Source organism: Ovis canadensis, chromosome 9, assembly GCF_042477335.2.
Source record: "Ovis canadensis isolate MfBH-ARS-UI-01 breed Bighorn chromosome 9, ARS-UI_OviCan_v2, whole genome shotgun sequence".
NCBI classification, from domain to species: domain Eukaryota; kingdom Metazoa; phylum Chordata; class Mammalia; order Artiodactyla; family Bovidae; genus Ovis; species Ovis canadensis.
This window is the reverse complement of record NC_091253.1, coordinates 95,236,889-95,260,087: the sequence shown is the minus strand read 5'-3', so window position 1 is coordinate 95,260,087 and position 23,199 is coordinate 95,236,889. Positions and strand designations below refer to the sequence as shown.

The window sequence follows — 23,199 nt, the reverse complement described above, 5'->3', positions numbered from 1 at the left end:
AACTGTAAGAAACAGTATCATCTCATAAAATTTAATAAACACACAATAAAATTGTTAAATGGAATGCAATAAAAAGCAGCATGACTATTTTATATATTTTTTTACAGTAGCAGACATATAAGATACTGTATTAAAGATGGCATATGTGAAATTATTCACTCATACTTTCCTTAGAATTTGGGGGAAATGATACTAAAAATTATAATATCTTCAGTTGAATTTATCCCAAAATTTCTCAGTTCTTTATCAGATAATGCTTATTTGTTTTATTCCACTGTCAGTTCTTACCATCCATGATAACAGGAGTCAGGAATGGCATAAATAAATAAATGAGAACTGAAGACAAAGCTCATAGTAAATAACATAGTTTCTCTGTCTGCTCTCCAAAAGGCTCATGAGCCAAAATTAACTAACTTTAATTTTATGTTTTATCACTGCTCTTGCCCATTCTCTTGTGCAGAAATTAATTAGCAGCGATAGGGGTAAAAGAGAAGCAGTGGGATAGAAAGGTCAAAATCAATTTACTCTGAATAAACAGGCTGGAACTGATAATAGGCTGAATTCATATTTCGTGAATGAGAAAACCAACGCGAGTTCTACAAGATCTCACAGAAAGGCAGTTGGGAAGAAGTCAAGGCCACATCAGGAGCAGCAACCATGAAACCAGGGGCTGAAAGGGACCAACCGGGGGTGAGTCAGGGTCCTGATCACTCTTTCCAAGAGATGATGAAATGAGGACTGTGCAGAGGTGGTCTGAGCAACCAACAAACTCACGTGCCCTGAAAGGACCCCATTCCAGTTCCCGTACTGAGGTCTGCAGACTCTGGATACATCCCGTGAGGTTTAGACGGAAGACATGTCATTACCACTATCGTTATCATCACTACTGCTACTTCAGCAGGCACTTACTGGGCAGGAGTGGGTGGGCGCCACGAGTGCTGAAAAACTTTTCATAATTCCGTTTAATACTCAAGGGAACTCAAAGCAAACCAAAGCAACCAATACTCGAGCAAACCAAAGCACACAGGAGGAGCAGAGCAGATGGGGAAAACATACTCAGTTTTGTTTGACTGCAAAACCCAAGCTCTTCAGCACTGTGCTTACCCTCCACCCAGAAACCACGTTGGTTCAAGCAAAGATACTCAAGAGTCAATGAATTTCACAGTAAAGACACTACACAGGATACAAGCAACAGGAAGTAGGGAAACGTGGGGCCTAGGTAGGGTATTCATAATTATGAGATGTAAGCAGAGCTCTGGTGGTAACTAAAGGAAACAGAAACGCTATCTCAAAAACATGAAAAATAAAGGTGTAAAATACAAATGAAAGAATATAAAAGTTAACTTCAAAACTGGAATGTATGCCTAGTCACAGCAAACCATAATACAATTTCGAAGCTTTGATAAAACATTAATTCAGTATTTTCCATTTTCTCAAAATTGTCTATACTTTGTGGCCACATACAATTTAAGTTTTTCCACTTCAATCTGTATCTCAGGACTTAACTCCTCACCCAACCTACCTTCCCACATTTATAACTATCTGCAAAATGGCTTCTATTATTAAAGAATCTCAAACTCAACATACAAGCAAGAGCACTTTTTTTCACAAAACCACTTCTTCCTTCTGACTTTCTTATTTCCACCGTGGCATAGCCACCCTGCTTATTTAACTTATATGCAGAGTACATCATGAGAAACGCTGGGCTGGAAGAAATACAAGCTGGAATCAAGATTGCTGGGAGAAATATCAATAACCTCAGATATGCAGATGACACCACCCTTATGGCAGAAAGTGAAGAGGAGCTAAAAAGCCTCTTGATGAAAGTGAAAGAGGAGAGCGAAAAGTTGGCTTAAAGCTCAACATTCAGAAAACGAAGATCATGGCATCTGGTCCCATTACTTCATGGGAAATAGATGGGGAAACAGTGGAAAGAGTGTCAGACTTTATTTTTTGGGCTCCAAGATCACTGCAGATGGTGACTGCAGCCATGAAATTAAAAGACGCTTACTCCTTGGAAGAAAAGTTATGACTAACCTAGATAGCATACTCAAAAGCAGAGACATTACATTGCCGACTAAGGTCTGTCTAGTCAAGGCTGTGGTTTTTCCTGTGGTCATGTATGGATGTGAGAGTTGGACTGTGAAGAAGGCTGAGCACTGAAGAATTGATGCTTTTGAACTGTGGTGTTGGAGAAGACTCTTGAGAGTCCCTTGGACTGCAAGGAGATCCAACCAGTCCATTCTGAAGGAGATCAACCCTGGGATTTCTTTGGAAGGGATGATGCTAAAGCTGAAGCTCCAGTACTTTGGCCACCTCATGTGAAGAGTTGACTCATTGGAAAAGACTCTGATGCTGGGAGGGATTGGGGGGCAGGAGGAGAAGGGGACTGCCGAGGATGAGATGGCTGGATGTCATCACGGACTCGATGGACGTGAGTCTGAGTGAACTGCGGGAGATGGTGATGGACAGGGAGGCCTGGCGTGCTGCAATTCATGGGGTCGCAAAGAGTCGGACACGACTGAGCGACTGAACTGAACTGAACTGATGGCCTTCCTGCCAGTTACCCGGACTCAAAAATGTTACCAGCATTCTTGATTCCATCCCTTCCCTTTCTCCCAAATAACAACAGACATTCAATGAACTCCTACCCTATAGGGTCTAACTCCTTGGTGCATTTAAATTCTTTCCATGATGATCTGGGCCCTCACTGACTCTTGCAATTTCTTCCCATAATCTCCACTTCCCTGCCTCTCAATCTCCATGGCAACCACTATTTCAACTTTACAGCCCCTGCTAGAGAGACTTCAAGTTCCTTCAGTGCTGGGACTATGTCCTCTCTCTGGTACCCCTGAGGTGCTTTGCCCAAGTCCCTCCCAGAGTTACCAGCTAGGCAGCTAAAGATTTTTTATATTAAAATGAATCGTCTCTAACGCGCAGGCACTGAAATTCAGTTACACTTCAAGATGACGCCTATGAAGCCACTACAACTCAGCAACTTTAAGATGGAGCAACAACCTCATGGAAGTCAGAAATTTTAAGTGGGTCCAAGGAAATCATTCAGAAAATTAAACTGACATTATTGCTACTCAGAAAGATTTTTGTCTCTGGCTTGTGATGTCTCAGATGACACAAATATCTCATCAATACCTTATTTCCATTCATATATCATTCCAGATTGTCTCTGCCTTGATAAAAGGTAGGAATTAGATTTACTGCACAGTTGCCTTTTCATATGCTAATAGATGTTGCCAGGGTAATTCATATTTGTGTAACTCATTTCTAGGACACCATGACAGACCTCACTGTGGGCACTACTAATTTTTTTTTTAAAGAAGAAAGCAAATAAGGAAAAGAAAAAAAAAAAAGAAGAAGAAAGGAATTCCCCGGTGGTCCAGTGGTTAGGACTCTACACTTTCACTGTCAATGACACAGGTTTGATCCCTGGTCAGGGAACCAAGATATCGCATGTTGTGTAATGTGGCCAAAAATTAAGAATTTTTTTAAGAGAAATGTGGAAGGAGATTCTAAATCATAGCTTATAATAAGGGGGGTGTGTGTGCTTAGTCAATCAGTCATGTTCGATTCTTTGTGACCCTTCAGACTGTAGCCCACCAGGTTACACTGTCCATGGGACTTTTCAGGCAAGAATACTGGAGTGGGTTGCCATTCTCTCCTCCACGGGATCTTCTCAACCCAGGGATCGAACCCCCATCTCCTGCATCTCCTGCGTTGCAGGTAGAGTCTTTACCCACTGAGCCATCAAGGAAGCTTATAATAAGAGGAACAAATAATTCCCCTTTATACAAATACATTTTTGAAACAAAGATTTTTAATATTATTCCTGCTCCACTGTGCATTTACCCTTGGCAAATGCCTGTCCATCAGCACATCATTCCCAAAATGGGTTTAAAAGTACTAGAGGACAGTAGCTAGGACGCAAAGAAGGCAGAACACGCAGCCTTGACTAGCACTCTGTAGAGTGGGGCTTAGATTAAAGGAATCACCTTGTAATACAAAGAACTGGAAACCAAACTGGACTGAATATCAAGGATAGCAAAATACTCTCTATGATGCACACATAGAATAATCAATAATAGGAATATCCACGAAATACACTGAGGTCCTCAGATTGAGAGATTATTATGTTATGGCATCATGCAGAAGTTCTGGGCAGAGGTCACCTGGGGTGGCTGCCCAATGAGTCAGACAGAATGTCTTCAATGGTCTAAAGAAATAATGGTCTCCCCTTCACTCTCCCGGCCACCTCTCTGGGTCCCACGTCCCAGGGCTCGTCCATGCCCACCCAGGTCCAACCAAGCCAAAGTAGCCTCCTTCCTCTCCCTGAAATGACCCAGGTCACACTCCAGCCTTTCCACCTCTCTGCCTTTCTGTTGTCCCCTCATACAGCCACATAAAATCTCTGCTCAAAAGTCCATTCTCAAAGAGGCCCATTTCAAACACCCAAATTAAAACGGCAAGCTAACAGTCCTAAAAATCTTTTTTATCCTGACCGATTTTCCCCATAATTATCACCCTTGAACATACTACAGAATTCACCAGTGTTTTATGTTTATCATGTATTGCCCACTCTTGTCAGCCGACCCCCACACCTACCCCACATACACTGGACTGTAGGTTCCACGAGGGTAAGAAACTGAATCTGCTTTATTCACTGACTCTTCCCCGGTGGCTAGAAAACGGTGTAGCAGATATTAAGAGCTCAATCGATACTTGCAGCATGACCGATTAAATGAATGCATCAATCACAGAACTGTTATGATGAGTTACAGGGTATTTGTATGAAACACTGATCACATTATGTACAAAACACTGTGCTAGGCTCCAATGGGTAAAACAGAAAACACAGACAAGCATTCTTGACTTCAAACAATTTGTTCCAAAACTGCCTCAGAGGTTATACTAAGGCAAAGGATGCCACACCCACTTTATCTAGTCCCATACTTCCTCCAACATCTGCTACACACCTGCCTATATGCAGAAGTTTCCGACAGAACAGAAACAGAGCAAGGGTCAGTATGTGTTTGGTTATGTCTGTTGCCAAATGTTTAGCTCACCAAGTGAACCAGTTCAACTGATACCTTTTTAATAAACAAGTAACTTGAAATGCAAACATTTACAATTAATTGTAACATATTGATTGCTTAAATGAAACATTCAATATATCTTTTTTTGGATCTTTAAGAAATTCTGATTTTGTCAAAAACATATAAGGTGCCCTTGAATGATGCCAAGGGCCTACCCTTCCTTCATTCTTAAACTTGGGGGAAAGTGTAGCAAATCCTTATTAAGAGACTGTCTGTGCAACATGACTTCAGCATGACTAAAGCTCGTTCTGAGTCAAATGCCTAGAAATACTAGAACCTCTGTAAAGTGTGTTATGGAAGAAGAGGAGGAGGGAGGGAGGACGAAAGAGAAAGACAGACAGACCCACAGACAGAAGAAAGCACATATCTGACACCCAGCCTGGTCTATTGAGAGTGAAATGCTCATTTTACCCAAGGAGACTGGGTGGAGTATCTTTAAATATGTTCTAGAAAAACACGTTTCGAGGTGCTCTGTTTCCATTAGAAATAAACTACATGCGATAGAAACTGGTCAAAAACAAAGGCCACCCTTGCAAAGTAAATGGAAATAAATAATGAGAAACTGGGTGATTATCCCATTACCCAAGATAATGCTCTTAGTCCACAAAGAGACATTCAGGAGTATCGTTCGTGAAACTGTATCTTGGAAGCCAAACAAACTGAAATGAGGGGGCATGGGACCTAGGTCAGAGCAGCCACTGCACCGCGCAGGTTCTGCGTGTCAGGCTCCTGGCTGCTAGACGCAACACTTCCTAACGTGTCCACCCATCTCACCTGACCAGCCAGCTTTTCTTTGTCCTCTCTTTCTGGAGGAAAACAATCACCATGCGAGTATCTGTATTCACGGCATTCTCCAGGGCAGAAGGAGGACGCGCACGCGGTGCTGAACAGACAATATTCCGGCTGGCCTACAAGGTCTCTGTAAGGCTACTTCTCAGTGAGGAAACGATCCCCTCTGAATTTCCCTAGAGGCGTGCAGACCCCATCACTTTTGAAAGATGCGGCTGTTAAGAATGCAACCGGGGCTTAAGGCAGGAAAAGGATCTGTCTTAGGAGCCAACAGCCAGCTACCTCCTCCAGAACTGATTCCACCTCCCGAACTTCAGTTCTTCAACCTTCCCTCCTTCCTTCTCACACTCCAACCAGAGCACAGCAGCAATCAATGTGACTCAACACGCAGCTGTCAGCAGCTCTGTACAGTTCTGTCGGACATCAGAAAACATTCCAAGAATCTGGTTAAGTGCTGACGAAACTTGCCTGAATTACCCACACTACCTCCCCCTCCACATTCCTTACGCATTATTTGTTTTCCTGATGCTGGGTGGAGGAGGATGGATAGTTACAAAAAAAAATATCTACAGATTGAGGAGCGGAGAACCTCTAGCCAAAAATACATACATAATTGCAAAAGTGGGTAGCGAGTTTAAAGAATAACTCAACTAATCTATATATCTGATAAAATTATATCCAAGACAATGGTAACTTGGAACTCTCTGTAGACATTCAGCCACAAGCAACATCTTGTTACCCCTATCCCCAACTCCACAATTTCTTCTGCAGAAAGTTTGAAAATCTTAACACTGCCTCACAGGCTAAATGAAAATCGTCACAGAATTGCTTCTTGCAATTAAGTTTTTCATGCATGCAAAAACTATGGAGCTTCTGATTTTCACCATTTGTGTGCATTAGAAATTCCTTTCAAAAGGTTTGTATCTAACAACTATGCAATTAATAAACCATTACTGCTTTATGAATTAAAACTCTTTTTATAATATCCTTGATATAACCACCATTATCTCTCCAGAATGCAATTTGATTTCCTCATGTTAAAATTTCTCAAAAAAAAAAAAAAAAAAAAAGAGAGAGACAGAGAAATAAGAGTGTTACCTATAAAAACATTTTAAATTAAAAAAAAAAAAATCCCAGGTTGTTTCGTGGACTTTGCCACAGAATTCCTCTAGTTTCCTTCTGTACATGATTCTAGACCAAAAGGGACAGACCACAGATGCTGCGCACTGCCACCCTAGCAACATGTTAACAGTGTTTTTATTAAGAAGATAACAGTCCCAGAAAAGGATTCCCAACAAGATGATGCCAACTGTTTCAATATTCCTCGAAACCATCCCAAATGTTTTATTATGATTATTATGTGTGTCAATGGTAGAGCAGGCTCCTCTTAAGAACGAGGCCCTATGCTGGTTCTTTTAAATGAATTACCTCACTTAATTTTCACAATAATACCATAATTTTAGGTGCTAGCTTTCCCTTTCAACAGATACGAAGACATGAGCTAAAAAAGGCTAAGAAGCTGCTCAGAGTCAAACATCAAGGTCAGGATCCAAGAAATGTGTTTTCTGATTCTAAAATTCATGCTAATTGCAATTCTACAAAGTACCTCAATGGACTTAAGGCGCATCTCACTCCTCTGATAGTTGTTTAGTGCTTCAGAACATGACACGTAGCAGCTCAATTTACCCTTTTGAAAGGTACTGTTAAGTCACTTTTGATGGCTTCTGACACATTAAGAATAAAATCCCAATGCCTAGCAATGGACTAACCCCTGAACTTGGCTCAAACTATCTTTGAAAATGCCAATCATATTTTAACCCAGGACTTTTGGACTTTCTCTTCCTCTGCCACTAACTCTTCAGATCCTTCAGGTCTCTGCAAAAATGCTACCTCCTTAAAAGTGCCTTTCTTGACAATCCAATCTAAATAAGTGGCCCCACTCACCTACCCTGCAGCTGGCATGGATTTTCATTGTACTTATCCATAACTTTGGGCTTCCCTGATAGCTCAGTTGGTAAAGCATCCACCTGCAATGCAGGAGAAAGAAAGAAAGAAAGTGAAATTGCTCAGTTGTGTCTGACTCGTTGCAACCCCATGGACACAAGGCTCCTCCGTCCATGGGATTTTCTAGGCAAGAGTACTGGAGTGGGTTGCCATTTCCTTCTCCAGGGACTCTTCCTAACCCAGGGAGCAAACCCAGGTCTCCCGCATTGTAGACAGATGCTTTACTGTGTGAGCCACCAGGGCAGGAGACCCTGGTTCAATTCCTGGGTCAGGAAGATCCGCTGGAGAAGGGATAGCCTACCCACTACAGTATTCTCGAGCTTCCCTTGTGGCTCAGCCGGTAAAGAATCTGCCTGCAATGCAGGAGACCTGGGTTCTATCCCTGGGTTGGGAAGATCCCCTAGAAAAGGGAAAGGCTACCCACTCCAGTATTCTGGCCTGGAGAATTCCATGGACTGTATAGTCTGTGGGGTCGCAAAGAGTCGGACACAACTGAGCGACTTTCACTTTCATCCATAACTTTTTGTCTCCTTGTGTAGTCCAGAGAAAACGGCCATTTGTGTTTTATCATGAAGGTCCCAATGAATGGAAATCAAGGTAATTTGTTTTAAATGATGTACTTTAAAAATGATACTCAAGAAATGATAAAAAATGCCTTGGATCAGAACCTTGGTTTCTAGTAGCATATTTGGATGCCCACACTTTACAGCTAAATTGAATGAGATAGTGAAGAGACATTATATTGGAGATGTTATCTGTTTCTTTGTTTACTGTTTGCCTCTTACCAACTAAAATACAAAGGCTCTGAGAGGAAAGACCCACTAGTCTTACTCAGTACCTACAACAGCATCACACCCACAGTGTGAGCTCAGTAGATATTTTTTAAGTGAATGACCAAGCTCTAGGGGCCACAGAAACACATACATAATTATACACAGGCCTGACCCTTGAAGGCGTTCTGTCTACAAGGGGACAGCTACACAATTTCACAAGGCAAACTGTTTTCAGTGCCATAAATGAGATAATAATGAAATATTATGCGGTTTCAAAACAGAAAGGATTAAAAGTCATAAAACCTAATATTAATAACTACTTATAATTTCATCAAGAAAAAAAGGGAGGAAGATAAATTAATGAGGGAATAGGAGAGACCATGAAGACACAGCCTCTTTCTCTCTCTCTCTCTCACTCACTCATGTTATTCCTTCGCGCGGAAATGCTCGGTTAAGTCACGGCTTGGAAGATATAAACATCATTGAAATTCAAAAGCAGTTCTGAAGAGAGGATGCCTCAATTGGTATGCAAGGGATGTTTCCTCCCCCTGAATACATTATGAACTTGCAGCATGCTAATATGCCATGCTATCATAAGCACCAGATGGGACAGTAGGCAGTACATGTCCCATCAAACCTCAAGAAGATGTATTAATGTTCATGCTCTTTAAAAAAAAAAAAAAATCCTTTGCCAGTGTCCCTAGACTTCCACATTTCTTAGCATTCAGTTACTTTCTCTCAAAGCACAGTCCTCCAGGGCTGCTCCTCTTCACCAGATGGTGTCAGGAATCATTTCAATCTATTTTATCACAGGAGGCAAAGGCCACAAAGCGTGTCAGACTGCGCTTACTGAAGGCACACCACGCACAAAAGAGAACAGCAGCAGATATAGGCGATGCAAGAAATAAATCCTCGCCAGGCAGTACTGACGGAACGTTCGTAATCACACGGACCCCTTATTTACATTCAACGCAGAAAAATACAATGCTGTGATATATCTAAACTTTCTAGATGACTAATATTATTGTGAAATTGGGGTCTGCCTAAATAGTCTCTAAAGATGATCAAGCTAAACTCACAAAATTCTGAACAATCAGAAGCTGGCCTCAAAACAAGGCAAGGGCATTACAAATGGTACCTGAGTGCAATGAAATATATGCATGTCTTTACAAGTAACTATCAGAAGGAATAAACATCCCAGAATTGGCTTGAAATGCACCTTCTCTTACCTATCTCATTCAATTCAGGTGTAATGTGTGGGCATCCAAATACGCTATTAGAAACCCAAGGCTCTGAACAAACATGCTCTTTGTCATCTCTTTGTTTTTAAAGTACATCATTTAAAACAAATAAATCACCTTGATTTCCATTCACTGTGACTTCCATGATAAAAAACAAATGGGTATTTTCTCTGGACTACCCAAGGAGACAAAAAGTTATGATTTACAAATGTCTAATTTGAATCTGCTTCAGAATCCTCTGAGAGCTTGTTCAAACACAGATTGCGGGGCTACCTCAGTTTTTGATTAAGTTTGCAGAGGGGCAGAAAATGGGTGTTTCCAATAGGTTCCTGGGTGATAATGATATTGGTAGTCCATGAAACCACTTTAAGAACTACTTCATTACATCATTCTATACCACATTTCCAAAGTGCACAAAGACCCTTGGAAAGTCTGTAATCCATGCAGAGTATCAGCAATATCCTTGTAAAAACAGCCACTCAGTGGATAAGCTACAATAATCTTCTATAAATTTTTAAAGGCACAAATTAAGAGACATAAAATATGTGTTAAATTAGCAAGAATATTCTTCCAAAGTGATAGTCTCTGAGACTCAAACCTGCCCTCCTATCCCTTTCAAAGGATTCAATGTATATTTAGAAACAAATATAAGAGGGCAAAATATTTAAAGAAAGCTCCACTATTATAGAAGTTATATGTTTTTTAAACAATTATGTATCAAGCACTGCATGAATTATTTTAGTAATCTCTCTGGAGTCTTTATGATAAATCTTATCAGACTATTCAACTGCTACTCATCTGAGATTATTGGCAGAAGAAACTGTTCATAGAATTTACCATGCAACTGAAAAGGTGAAAATATTTCTTAATATTTGTCTTTTGTTAGGCCTCCCAGGGTCGAGAAGATCCCCTGGAGTGGGAAATGACAAGCCACACTCCTGTATTCTTGCCTGAAAATTCCATGGACAGAGAAGTCTGGTGAGCTGCAATCCATGGGGTCCCAACTGAGCAACTCAGCTCACAGAATCCTACTCATTTTGTCTGCTGGACCCCTGACACCTTACACCCATCCTCCCAAACTGCAGGCAAGTGCCCAGGCAGAGGAAGCACTAATTTCCCCAAATATTACAACTGCCAAAAGCCCTGGACTTGGTTTCTAATTTCAGTAATTATGTCAGAGAGTGCTTTTTTTTAACTGTTATATACTGTATCATACTTTTAGTAAATGTGATCATGATAAATTATCAGATTTATAATACATGCAATTTTAACTAATATGTAGCTAGCTGCCAAGAAAGTTGTATATGGCCAAAAAAATTAATTTATTATCTTTCCATAGGTCAAAGAAAATGACTGATTGATTATTAAATACCATTTACCAAAAATTTCCATAAGATTTACTTAATTCCCCCCCCCCCCCGCCTCATATTTAACTTGCTTTGTGCATTCTTTCTTTCCTTTAAGATCCCTGTGAATCCCAGTCCACCTCTCATCCTCACTTATTCATTAAGCAAACATTTCCTGATTCCTTACTCTCTGCCTCCTACCTCAGGGGTAGCCTGGAATGGAATTTTTAGAACTAGGAAGCCAAGATCTTAAAGCAAATGGCAGCTTTATCAAGAAGAGCTGATGACACTTAAAATGTCTATTATTTTAAACAAGGAAGAGTCTGTATCCTGGAATACATAAAAGGTTAGAATTCAGCTCTCTGGGCAATGTCTCCTGCTAAGAGAAAGGAAAATCAGTCAGGAGGAAAAGTCTCAGAGACACCTAAAATGACTCCAGAAATTAAAACCGCCACTAGTTAACATCTGGGGGAACACAAAACAGAACAAGATGGGCTTTCCACATTTTCACCTAAGCATTCACTTCACGATTTTACTCACCACTCTAACTTTGGTTATATGGTTTTCAAGCTAGCCAATTACTGGAATGGGTGGACGTGTGGGCACAGGAACAGAAAGAGGGTAGGCAGAAGGGAGAGAAAATTCTACCGACTATAGACAAAACTCACAAGCACAACACCCTAGAGTCCTTCTGTGTCATTGAAAAACTCTCCCCTATGCTTTAAGTCCAGAGTGTATCACTGTCTGACTTTAATCTTTACTGCTTATATGTAAAAGTCCTGTACTCTGCTTTTCAAAGAGACAGAGCATGCTAACAATCATAATCACTACCACCATACTGCAAAACAGAAGTCAGCAAAGCAGAAGCCTTGCTTCTCAGACAAGGAAAGTGACGCTCAGACAGACAGTGAAACGACTTGCTTGTTCCTGGTGATACCACGAAGCGGAAGAAGTCTGACTCACACTCAGCTGCTGACATTCCCAATGTCCTGCGCTCTCTGGCCTCATAAACACAACATATCTTATTGTTTATAATATAAACTCAAATCATAAAGCAAAAGCTACAGCACATCCAGCACAAACTGATAAAGAACATAGCTGACAGCTGAAAGACCAGGGCCATTCAAAATAACTGACCAACAGGAGTAGAAATTTTAAACAAGTAAGCAGAAGCAACTTTGGGTCTTAAAGAGATACCCGTTTGCTCTCTGGAAAACACTACAAAATGGTTTGATTCTCTAAGAAGTTTTAGGAATAGGTATATTAACATCACACCAATATGCTTTACCCACAGAACATATGAAGCAAAATCTACCAAAGTACCAAAAGGCTTTATCCCCAGAATATATGAGTAAAATATAGATGAAAAATAAGCAGAAAGACATTCTTCACCTGGGAAATTATGTTACTTGCCCAAAACAACAGGGAGTAAGTAGCAGATTCAGAGATTTTAACTAGTTCTCCAGACTCTGAAAGGAGTGAATTAAAAATGAAAAAAAAAAACAAAACCACCAGGTAATAAGATGTGCTAAAAGTTGGGACCAAAGGAGGGGGGTGGGGAAACACCCAGAAAGATATTCCTCTATGTAACAAATAGTTAAATAACAACAGGTAACTTTTTTTTTTTCCAGCAAAGTTCTTTAGAAAGACTCCTAAATTGTACAAAAACTTGAAAAATCTGTGAAAGCTTGATCACATCTATATATACCTTTTTTTTTTTTTTTGATATTTCATAACCAGCAAGCTTCCCTGGTGGCTGAGATGCTAAAGAATCAGCCAGCAATGTGGGAGACCTGAGTTCGATCCCTGGCTTGGGAAGAGGACCTGGAGAGGAGCATGGCAACTCCGATATTCTTGCCTGGAGAATCCACATGGACAGAGGAGCCTGGGAGGGCTATAGTCCAGGGGGTCTCAAAGAGCTGGATACGACTGAGCGACTAAGCATAGCACACACAAGCAAACACTGGTATACAAGAGAATGCTTGGGTAATTGACAAGCGAGGTTTTACCTCTGGTCTCTATTATTCTGTATTCTATAAACCAATCAGTAAGAACACTGCAGAAAGACTGGGAGAAAATAAAGTGCTTTCTATGGACAAAATAAAATCTTCACTTTGATTCCTTAATATTTTCCTGTCTCTAGGCTGTCTCATACAACTAATACTAGAGCAGAAAAAAAAATAAATATTAACAGACCTTTCAAATGAGATGTTGCCATAAGTGTGAGTATGCAGGTTCAGACAGAAACACTATAAAGAGGAAACAATGCCTATTTCACAGGGAAAGTGTCAGAATCAAGGCCTTTCTTTGTTCCAGTCATATCTTTGTCGGGACACATGTTAAGCATTTCGAATGAAAGAATATATAAATTGTTACCACAGGACCCTCAAATTTTATTATGCATTTTCCTCCCAATAACTCAAGCATCATTAAACCAAACAAGTCCAGAGGAAGGCAGGGAAGTTTACATCATGCAAAGCTCAAATGTATAGGAATGATATGCTCAGAAGTGCAACTGTCTTTCCCAAAGTTCTAAATAACTTAGCACCCCATCACAATCATCCCTGATTATTAAGAATGGTCTGTTTATTTTGTCAAACTCTTTAAGACTCTTGTTAAAGCCATAAACACATGATAAAGACACCCTCTAACATCCCTTCTTCCTAAAGAGCATTTCTGCCTATCTAATTACATAGCTCTTAAGGCCAAACTCTTTACAGCATCATGTTCTCATCGGTACTTTCAAATTTACTTTCTTGCGTGAGCATCAAAGTACACGGTACGATGTTAATAAACCACACAGAATTAAAAGAATCCCTCTAATAAAGTGAGACTTTTTACAGACTGCACTTATCACTTAGCCCTTAAAAGAGAAATGTGGAAAACAGAAGTGAAATCTTCTAGGGAAAACCGCCCACAATTTTTAAATCAACTGCTTTTTTTTTAGAAGGTGGGGGGGTAAGGGCATGGTGAAAAAGTTAATGTGCTTTCCTACAGTGTGCTCATTTTCTGCTAACAGTCTGCCTGCCTAGAACCTCCTGGGGCAGAACATGGGTGCCCAGCAGCCTCATGACCAAGAGTTTTGATATTTTTCCCTTGTTGCTCAGCTGGTAAACAGTCCCCCTGCAGTGAGGGAGACCTGGGTTCAATCCCTGGGTTGGGAAGATCCCCTTGAGAAGGGAAAGGCTACCCACTCCAGTATTCTAGCCTGGAGCATTCCATGGGGTGGCAAAGAGTCGGATACGACTGAGCGACTTTCATGACAAATTTTAACCACACAATATTCAACAATTTTGTTTGCCCATGTGTTGAACACATCATTTGAGTTCCATTTTCCTACTATCGTCCAAAACACAGAAAATACTCCATCTGAGGTTCTGATCAACAAAAGATAGCCAGAATTACATCATGTCAAAAGCCTAGAAAGGTGATATCTTAGTTAACCTACACGGCTTCATCAGGAAGTCAATTTACAATTTCTATTAGACTTTTCAAAATAAGGACATTAGTCCCCTGATGCCTATTACTCCCCATTGCATTCTCTCAAGCGTAGAAATACACAGAGAAATAACTACTCTCCTAACCTGTTTTACCCAAGATCACTCTTGACGACTGAGGCTAATGGTTTTCCATTTTTAGTTTCCAGCACCAAGAACTCCACCTTCCCTGCTACTCCACTCCAAATTCAAACATCCCTCTTCAAACATTTCCACCTAGCTTCCATTACAAAACATCCTCTCACCAAACGTAACACACTCACCCTTCCTTTAAAAAAAAAGAAAACAAGGACTTCCGTGGTGTTCCAATGATTAAAAACCCACCTGCCAATGCAAGGGACATGCGTTCAATTTCTGGTCCAGGAAGATTTCACATGCCCCAAGGTAACTAAGCCCAAGAGCCTGCAAGTCACAACTACTGAGCCCATGGGCCACAACTCCTGAAGCCTGCAAGCCCTAGAGGCCATACTCTGCAACGAAAGATGCCACCTCCATGAGAAGGCCGTGCATCGCAACTACAAGGGGGCAGCAAGGCCGACCTAGCACAGCCAAAAATAAATAAACAAAGAAAAGTTTTTAAAAAGGAATAAAAAAATCAGCTGACAGACCAGAGAGAATCCCTTCTCTGCCATTTAATGATATCTATGTGTCTTCGGGGAAAATGCTTAATTTACCTGCTCTTTGGGGAAAATGCTTAATTTACCTGCTCTTTGGGTTTCCAATATTAATAGACGTCATGGTCACAGAAACCCTTTGCAGAACTGTGAGACTTAGTTTAAGTATACAAGGTGCCTAGCCTTGGGGCCTGGCTGTACAGGCTTTCAATAAAAGGCTTACTATACTATCAGAGATTTATTCTGTTCAGAGATGGCAGTTATATACTCCCTCTGAGATTAAGAGGATTTCCTGTTTCCTTTGATTGGAACTCTATGGGTTGAAAAACATAATTAAGCTAGACATTCTCAGAAAGTACATTTACATTAATATTAATTAATGCAAACAGCTGTTTGAGAAAGCCAGCCAGATAAACCTGCTTCTTGGTCAGGTGTGAAATCCTATTGTTCTCAGGTTATGAGTCATTTAAGTTAATGATGTATTCCACTAGACACTGTCAGCCACCAAAGAACCACAATTGTACACAAAGAAATTGCTTTCGAGCAATGCCGTACCCACTGTCACACAGAGCTATTAAAACTTAATAAACAAAAATCAGTATCCTGTCCTCAGTATAAGAACAGCAAACTAAAAATTAAGTACCATTAACAGAGATCCAATCTGGAGAAGCAGGAGACAGTCAAGGCCCATAAGCCCATGGTCCACACGCCCTCCCCCTCTGTGCTTGACTCCTAATCCCATCAGGTACTACCTGCCTCTGGGTTCCTGCACCTATCTCTAGGCTCTTGCTATTCCATATCATAACTACTGTTTACTTCTCTGCCTGGAGCATAAGAACTCAAAATTCCTCGAAGGCATGGCATGGGGAGAGACTGAACCAGAGTTATTTGGCCCCTGGTACATTTTTCAGCAACCCACAAAAGTCCACTACCTGAATGCCCTCAGTCGTCACATCCTTACTAAGAAGATTATTCGATCTGCTCAATACTCAATAATTAACCATATTTAGGCTCTCTAACTTCCAAACAACTGTAAGATACATTTGATGGCACACCTTTGCCACAGGTCAAGTGATTACTGTTACAGAGTTTTCCCTCACATGGACCTGAGGCCGTGGAGTGGACAGGGAGAGAGCACATGGTAAGAGAAATCCAGGGTAGAAAGTAAAAGGCAACAAAGGATGACTGACACCAAGATGGCAATGTGACTGAACGTGCACGTGAGATTTAGAAGCAGCATGGTAAGACGAGTGGACTGCGAGAATCTACTTACTTTACAAAATCACCTGAGCCTCAGTTTCAACACCTGTAAACTGAAGGCACTTTCAAGATCAATCTTCCGGCTCTCAAATGTATTTTGTTCCTTTGATGATTCCAAAGTCTGTTCAGAATATGGTTTTACAGCATCTCCTTTGCAAACCTCAAATATCAGTGTAGGGACAAAACAGTTAATAAACATTTCTGGATGATATAATGCCTATTAAACAAGTGTTTATTCTAAAAAATATTATCTTTTTTTTCAATAGACTATTATTAACTGTGCAGGAAGATGCCTTGTAAAAATTTCCAAATATTCTTTTAAAATCCATAGAACTAAAAGGTCAAATACTCAGAAATAGTAACAGAAAATAATTTAAAAAGAAAAAGGGAACTGGTGCCAGGGTTTGAAAAGAAGCTGGAACTTCTAAATGCCTGCTACAAAAAAAAGTAATGTCTGCACGATCTACACTTATAATTGGATATTTGCTGCTGATATAGCTAGCTGTCTTTCATAGCTAGCAGGAGGCTTGTGTGCTACAGCAAAGAGTTAGCCTGAAACAATGGCAAATCAACTTGCAAGGTAAAACACAGTGACAGTACAGGGGCTGCTGTGTTTTTCGGTCTTGACAGCATTTAGATGCATCTATTAAAAGAAACCAATAACCAGGTGCATTATCCAAAAGTTCACTTACGAAGGACACTAGCAGTTGTCTGTCCATGGCAATTTCATTTCTGTTTTTTTACACAAATCATCGCTTGCAAGCATTGATGTTAAAACCAGAAAAACAGTCTAGTACACAGTGGCTATAAATGCCAAATCAATTTTCAGCAGATAATAAAGTTCATGTTTTACAGTCAGCAATGTACTGTTTTACTACCCAAAAATGTAAGCTAATAATATATAGCTCTCCTAAATGGAAAATGCAGATATGCTGTTTTAAAAAAAAAAAAAAAAGGGCCGGCTGTGAGAGGATGGATCATTTCTGCAGGGACCTTCTTAAAGCTATGTGTAAGTGTTTTGAAAATATCACATGATGTGGCCATGTGTTAAAAATTACAGCCAGTTAAGTTCTCTGCTAAGAAAAATATGTGGGCAATTTATGAAATGCACTCCAGGATGGAGCTGTCTTAAGTAAAACCAGATTTTGAAAACAAACCTTTTTTTCTTTTTTTTTTTTTTGGAAACTTGAACTTAAAAAAAGTTCCAGTCACATCTGGAGAGCAGGACCATTGAGAACATTGAGAAAGGGTGGTCTGACCTAATGCTAGCCATCTTCTGAAAGAACAGCACTATTTCTGGGCTACACAGACTGTGCTCACTTATTGTCCTTTTAAGGCAACAGTCCTGAAAGTATTTTGTAGGTCAACATATGTTCTTTGATAATATTATACCAAGATTGATAAAAATATAAATGTTTCAGAAAGCTCAGAGCCATCTCCTCCTGAAATACTGTAATTCCCAGAGTCTCCTAGCCTCCTCATAAGCAAACATTTTTCTTCCCTTAAACACAAGGATCTAGTTGTTACTAAGTGACAGGCAGTAAAATGATATTTCCTTATATTGAGTTAAATCATAAAAATAGTATCATCTATTTCTTTAAAAGCACGTATGGCCTTCTCTCCGACTTTTCCTGGTTCCTTTTGAAATAGCATGCTATCAATAGCTAAAGTGCGTTGTTTTTTGCTTTGTTTTGTTTTTAAATGGACAAAGTTATAAAAGCCCTGAAACCAAGACTTTACCTACCCATCCCCACAGACTGGTATATCTTTGAATAAATTCAGTTTGTACACATCTATTTCCAGGGATCCCCCCATTTTTATGAAAAAGGTCCTAGATCTGAGAATTGTTACATCAAGTTTGGACAACCAGGAGCCAATTCTGATACCTGTCCTATGGAAGAAAGATAACAGTGATGAGGATGATGATAAATGTTAATATAGATTTAGAATAGTGACAATATCAGATTACCAGAAATACGTCCTTTTAATCTTGTACACATATTGTCTTACTCAAAAGTAAAAAAATCTGTCCCAGATGGTAAAAATGCCCATTAATATAAGTACATATGTATGGACAAAAATATGCTAGAAACATTATTAAGAGGTAGTCTGTCCGACAGTAGTGGTTAAAAAATGCAGACGGGTGTCAAAAATAGCCAAGTGTCAGAAGTGCTCAAGTGTCACCATTCTGGCACAAGCTTGTAGTCACAGCATTAATATGTTCTCCGCATCCAAGTACAAGGTTTTCTAACACAGTTGATGAGCAAGAGAGAGTGAGAGACACTGCCTACACTTCAGGTTACTGCTTTAGAACTAGTCAGATATTAACGACTAAAACACACTTATCAATGATTCTAAAACCTTAAATACGGTTCAATGCATTTTAAATAAGGATGTTCCAAAGAATACTTTAAAATCACGTAATTAATATGGGATAGCAAGGGTCCTACCTAATCTCTTTCACTTGTCATCATTCACAAATGGCTTTGGGTTATTATGCGGTTCTGTTTTACCAAAACAAAATTCAGACTCTACAAAATGCTGACAGATCAGATCATTTAACACATATTTATTAAAAGCATAAAAACAAGTCAGATTTGACTGATGACATAAAAATCAGATGAAGCTATACAATACTCAGGCTAAATAAAAAAACACAAGCACTTTTTCACACAGCTTCCATATCACATACTCCATGCACATTACATCTTCAGCTGCTTGGTGCATATAAATCAAGATGAGTGCTGAAAGAGTTAAAATGACCTTTCAGAGACCTCAGTCATTGTCTTTTTGAAAATTGATTTTTCCCATATTTCAGCTACACACATCCCTCGTCCACGGAACTAATGAAAAGGTGCAGTTCGGTCACAAATGCATCTTCGCTGATGAGGACTTACAAGACACATTCTAAAGGGAAAAAGATTCTTCAAACAACTGGCGATACCTACACACAACTGTGGTTGGAGAAAACTGGCAGATACTGTTTCAAAACACCATCTGTGAGGTGTACAAACCCTGTGGCCAAGCACAGCCTCTTCTGCCTGTCCTGCCCAAAAAAACCCACACAAATCAGCCAGCTGGAGGATCTCTCTCTGCCTTGTCTTTTTAATCTGAGATCTGCTACTCAAAGTAGGCAAAGGGCAGTCCAGACCGTTCCTGAGAATAACAGAAACACCCTTGCCCCGACAGGCTTGTACCAAGCTTCTCTGTTCTCAAGCAGAGCCTTCATTGGCAACGATCACAGAAACACTCTGGGCTCCAAAAATAATATTTTTCAGAGGAAATTAACATACATTAAATTTCCAGGACCACAACAGCGTCAGTAATTCAGCAGACTTTCTATTTTTAATTAGCCGATTTCAATTATTTGCCTGATGACATCTCAGCGCTGCAATTTAGGACAAGACTGAAATAATCGGTAGTCCCTAAAGCTCCCTTCACTTTCTCTGACATAAACAGTTTTCAAAAGAGACCTTATCCCAGGGTTCCACCATAAGCTGCACACTCCCACCACAGATGAAATGTCCAGGACACGAGGCACAGATGACAGTCGTGAAATCCACAGCAGAAAACATCCTTCTTACTTGAAGCTAAATCCCTCGAGTGAATTGCTCTGGCCAACAGATAACGTGGCTGGACTTGCCCTCAGTCTTGAAAACACACCTCCCACGTCTTAAAGGCAAGGCTTCCACCCCTTGGAGCCCTGGACCCAGATTCTGATGGCTCTTTTTTAATGCCACCATCCACCTCGGTCACTGCCCCAGCCTCTGCCTGCCCGCTTAAGATACAGCCCGCTGTGGGCAGAAGGTTCTTTTCCGAGCAGTAATGGAAAGTAAGCCTGCTTCCTTTGACAAACCACAGAGAGAAAGCGGAGCGGGGCTCACTCACCGGGCATTCCTGAATGCAGCGTCCACACCGAGAGTGGCTCGCTCTCTCTCTGCCCTAAGAGGAAGCGCGCGCGGGGCTCATGCCTCCCGTCCAGGAATCAGGGCCGGCAGAGCGCGGGGGGCCGGCAGGGGGGCCGGCAGGGGGGCCGGGGCGCCGGAGCCCGAGGCGGGGTGCTGGGCGCGTGCGCCTGCCAGGCGGGGACAGATGGAGAGCTGACACTCCGGATTGCACTCGGAGCAGCAATGTGGATGATGACAGGAGCACATGTGGCCTTGAACCCAGCCCCGTCTCTCCAGGCAGAACAATGACAGGGGCGTGTGGGCCACCCCGGCCTCCCCGTACCCCCGGCCCTCTCTCGGCAAGTTCCAGAGCACCCAAGAACAGGAAAGTAAAAATGCAGAATGATAAGCTAAATGCTGAATAATTCATTCCCCACCACCCACCTCCCCCCCCAGCCCCTTGCAAGTTAACCCTTATCTTGCCGGAAAGAAGAGAAAGGCGACCTGCCCCCCCCCCCCCAATCCCATGGCTCACAAGGAGAGCTGCCCCTTACACGTTCACAGGTTAACAACCCCATCACTGGGCACTTTATTACAAACAAACAAACAAACAAACGGAGGCAGGGACCTCGAAGCTTGTTTATTGAACTGGAAATCCAAAACAGCATAAAAAAACTGTTCCAAGACCCTGTAGACTGTGCCAGTTTATCAGACGGAACAAAAGTATCAGGATCATTCCCTTTGTCAGCTTCTCAGTAGTGTGTGTAAAATAGAACACTTTGGAGAAGCAGAAGCAGACCACTTTTATTTTACTAGCGTGCTTTTAACCCCCTGGGATCCCTGCGTTGATATGCTCCAAACATGCTTAGCTTACTCTCCTCTACCTTGCATAGAGATCCATAGGAGATGAAAACAAAATCTTCACTGTAAAGCCTTTTCAAAAGCTGAACAATCATGTCCTCCTGCTTTCTGATTTTTTTTTGCACGCTCTTAAATGTTTATCCCTCCCATGAATAACACATACCCAGCCAGGTTCAATGGACTCTTCCCTATTAAGCTTTAATGGACACCATGATATATAAAACTACGAGCCTTTGTTAGAGTGCTTTATCTAAAGCCGGCTATTTTCCTCTCAGCAGTCCCTCTTTAGTCCTTTGTAAAACATCCTTGCCTCATAGGAGAAACATATGCCTGCCTGCCTTGCGTGCCTTTTCTGCACACACAAAAATGCCAGGCAGAAGGAAAATTCTGTTCACTTCTAAAACTCTTCCTCCATTTAACACTGGCACATCTTTCCTAGGTTTCTGTGTGTTTGTTTTAACGGCACGGCACATGATGAGACAGAGCCCTCGGGCTTTACCTTTCCAGTGGCTGTTCAATCCAGTATAAACAGAAACAACTCCACTCAGGAGCCTCTGACCAGCCCGCAAGCTCAATGAATAGACAGCCAGGAGCATCCCCTTTAACTCTTGCCCTGCCTTCATAGTCTTTAGCTCGTCCTGTGCCTATCCTACCCTTTCCATATGCTTCTGGCCCTTATCAGATTGATTTTCCCCCTACATGCTGCCTCAAAGAAAGCATAAAAACAAACCCATCTGAAATCAGAGGCAGTGACTCTTGACTTCTGCCTCCTCCCTCTTCCTACACCTCTAGCCAAGAATGCCCACAACCTGCTTCAAAGCGCACACACACATACCCTGCACAAACTAAAAATAGATCATCCTTGCTAAACAGTGCCAATCAATAAGAACTCTACAGCCCCCCAATACGAAGTGCTGCTTCATCAAGTGAACCCCTCAAAAATCCATCACTGTCAAGAGACAACTTGTAAAAAGACTACAATTCATAATGATTACTCCATTCTGTCACTAATAGTATATTGCACTCTATTTATGAGGCCAATCTTTTTGTTCATCTTAGTTAGATGTCACTTGTAATGAGGTTCTGTGTAATGGATTTCAGAACAGTTACGCACTGATCTCAAACATTCTTATGACAGAAAGCTTTATAGCAGGCATGAGTGTGATAATCAATTAACTCCTGCTGTAAGGACCTATATGAAATCCAGCATTCTAAATCTGTAGGTTTTCCTTCTTAAAGAGAGTATTTTTTTAAAGCCACTCAATGCTACATGGCACTGATTTTTTTTTTTTTTAATACCATACCTAAGTTAGAAAGAGAACATTTTCACAGTGGGGAAACCCAACTTTCATCAATATGCATGGTGAATCACTTCTAAAACAGAAAATCACAGGACAGAAATGCAATACACTTGAAGAAAACTGGATGATATCCGGTTTTAAAACTGGGTCTTAATATCGGTACACTGCAAGTTCCTATACCACAGCTCAGAAAATTGAACTTCCATATGCCATGTGATTATGTATCTTTTCTATGTGTAAAAAAGCTTTTTAAGCTGTTATCTGACTACAGTAATTGCCACTTTAAATTGATCCACGTCAACAAAACCTGGATCCCTGGAGATTCTCACCTAGAAGTCTGATTGCAGAACAGGCCTCAGAGAGTGTGCGTGCACCTGAGGTTAGTTCAGCGTTTTCTCCAGGAACCAGCTTCCTCCTCTTATCCTCTGAGTCACGGAGGCAAGCAAAGCACCAACCTCACTTGGCAGTTCTCCCTGGACGGGGAAGCCTGGATACATAGTTCTATACACTTACTTAAA

General features: G+C 41.0%; 1 protein-coding gene across 6 annotated transcripts in view; it reads right to left on the bottom strand.

Annotated features, from left to right (window-relative positions):
- RUNX1T1 (RUNX1 partner transcriptional co-repressor 1) overlaps nt 1-23,199 on the bottom strand; it is a 150,968-nt gene that overhangs the window by 90,221 nt on the left and 37,548 nt on the right. Inside the window, exon 1 of one of the 6 annotated variants that reach the window (XM_069600634.1) lies at nt 20,521-20,896. The exons of the other annotated variants lie outside the window; for them this stretch is intronic. Coding sequence (XP_069456735.1) covers nt 20,521-20,527 — 7 coding nt within the window. The 5' untranslated portion in view covers nt 20,528-20,896. Of the gene's footprint in view, nt 1-20,520; nt 20,897-23,199 lie in introns of those variants that run through there. 6 annotated transcript variants of the gene reach the window in all.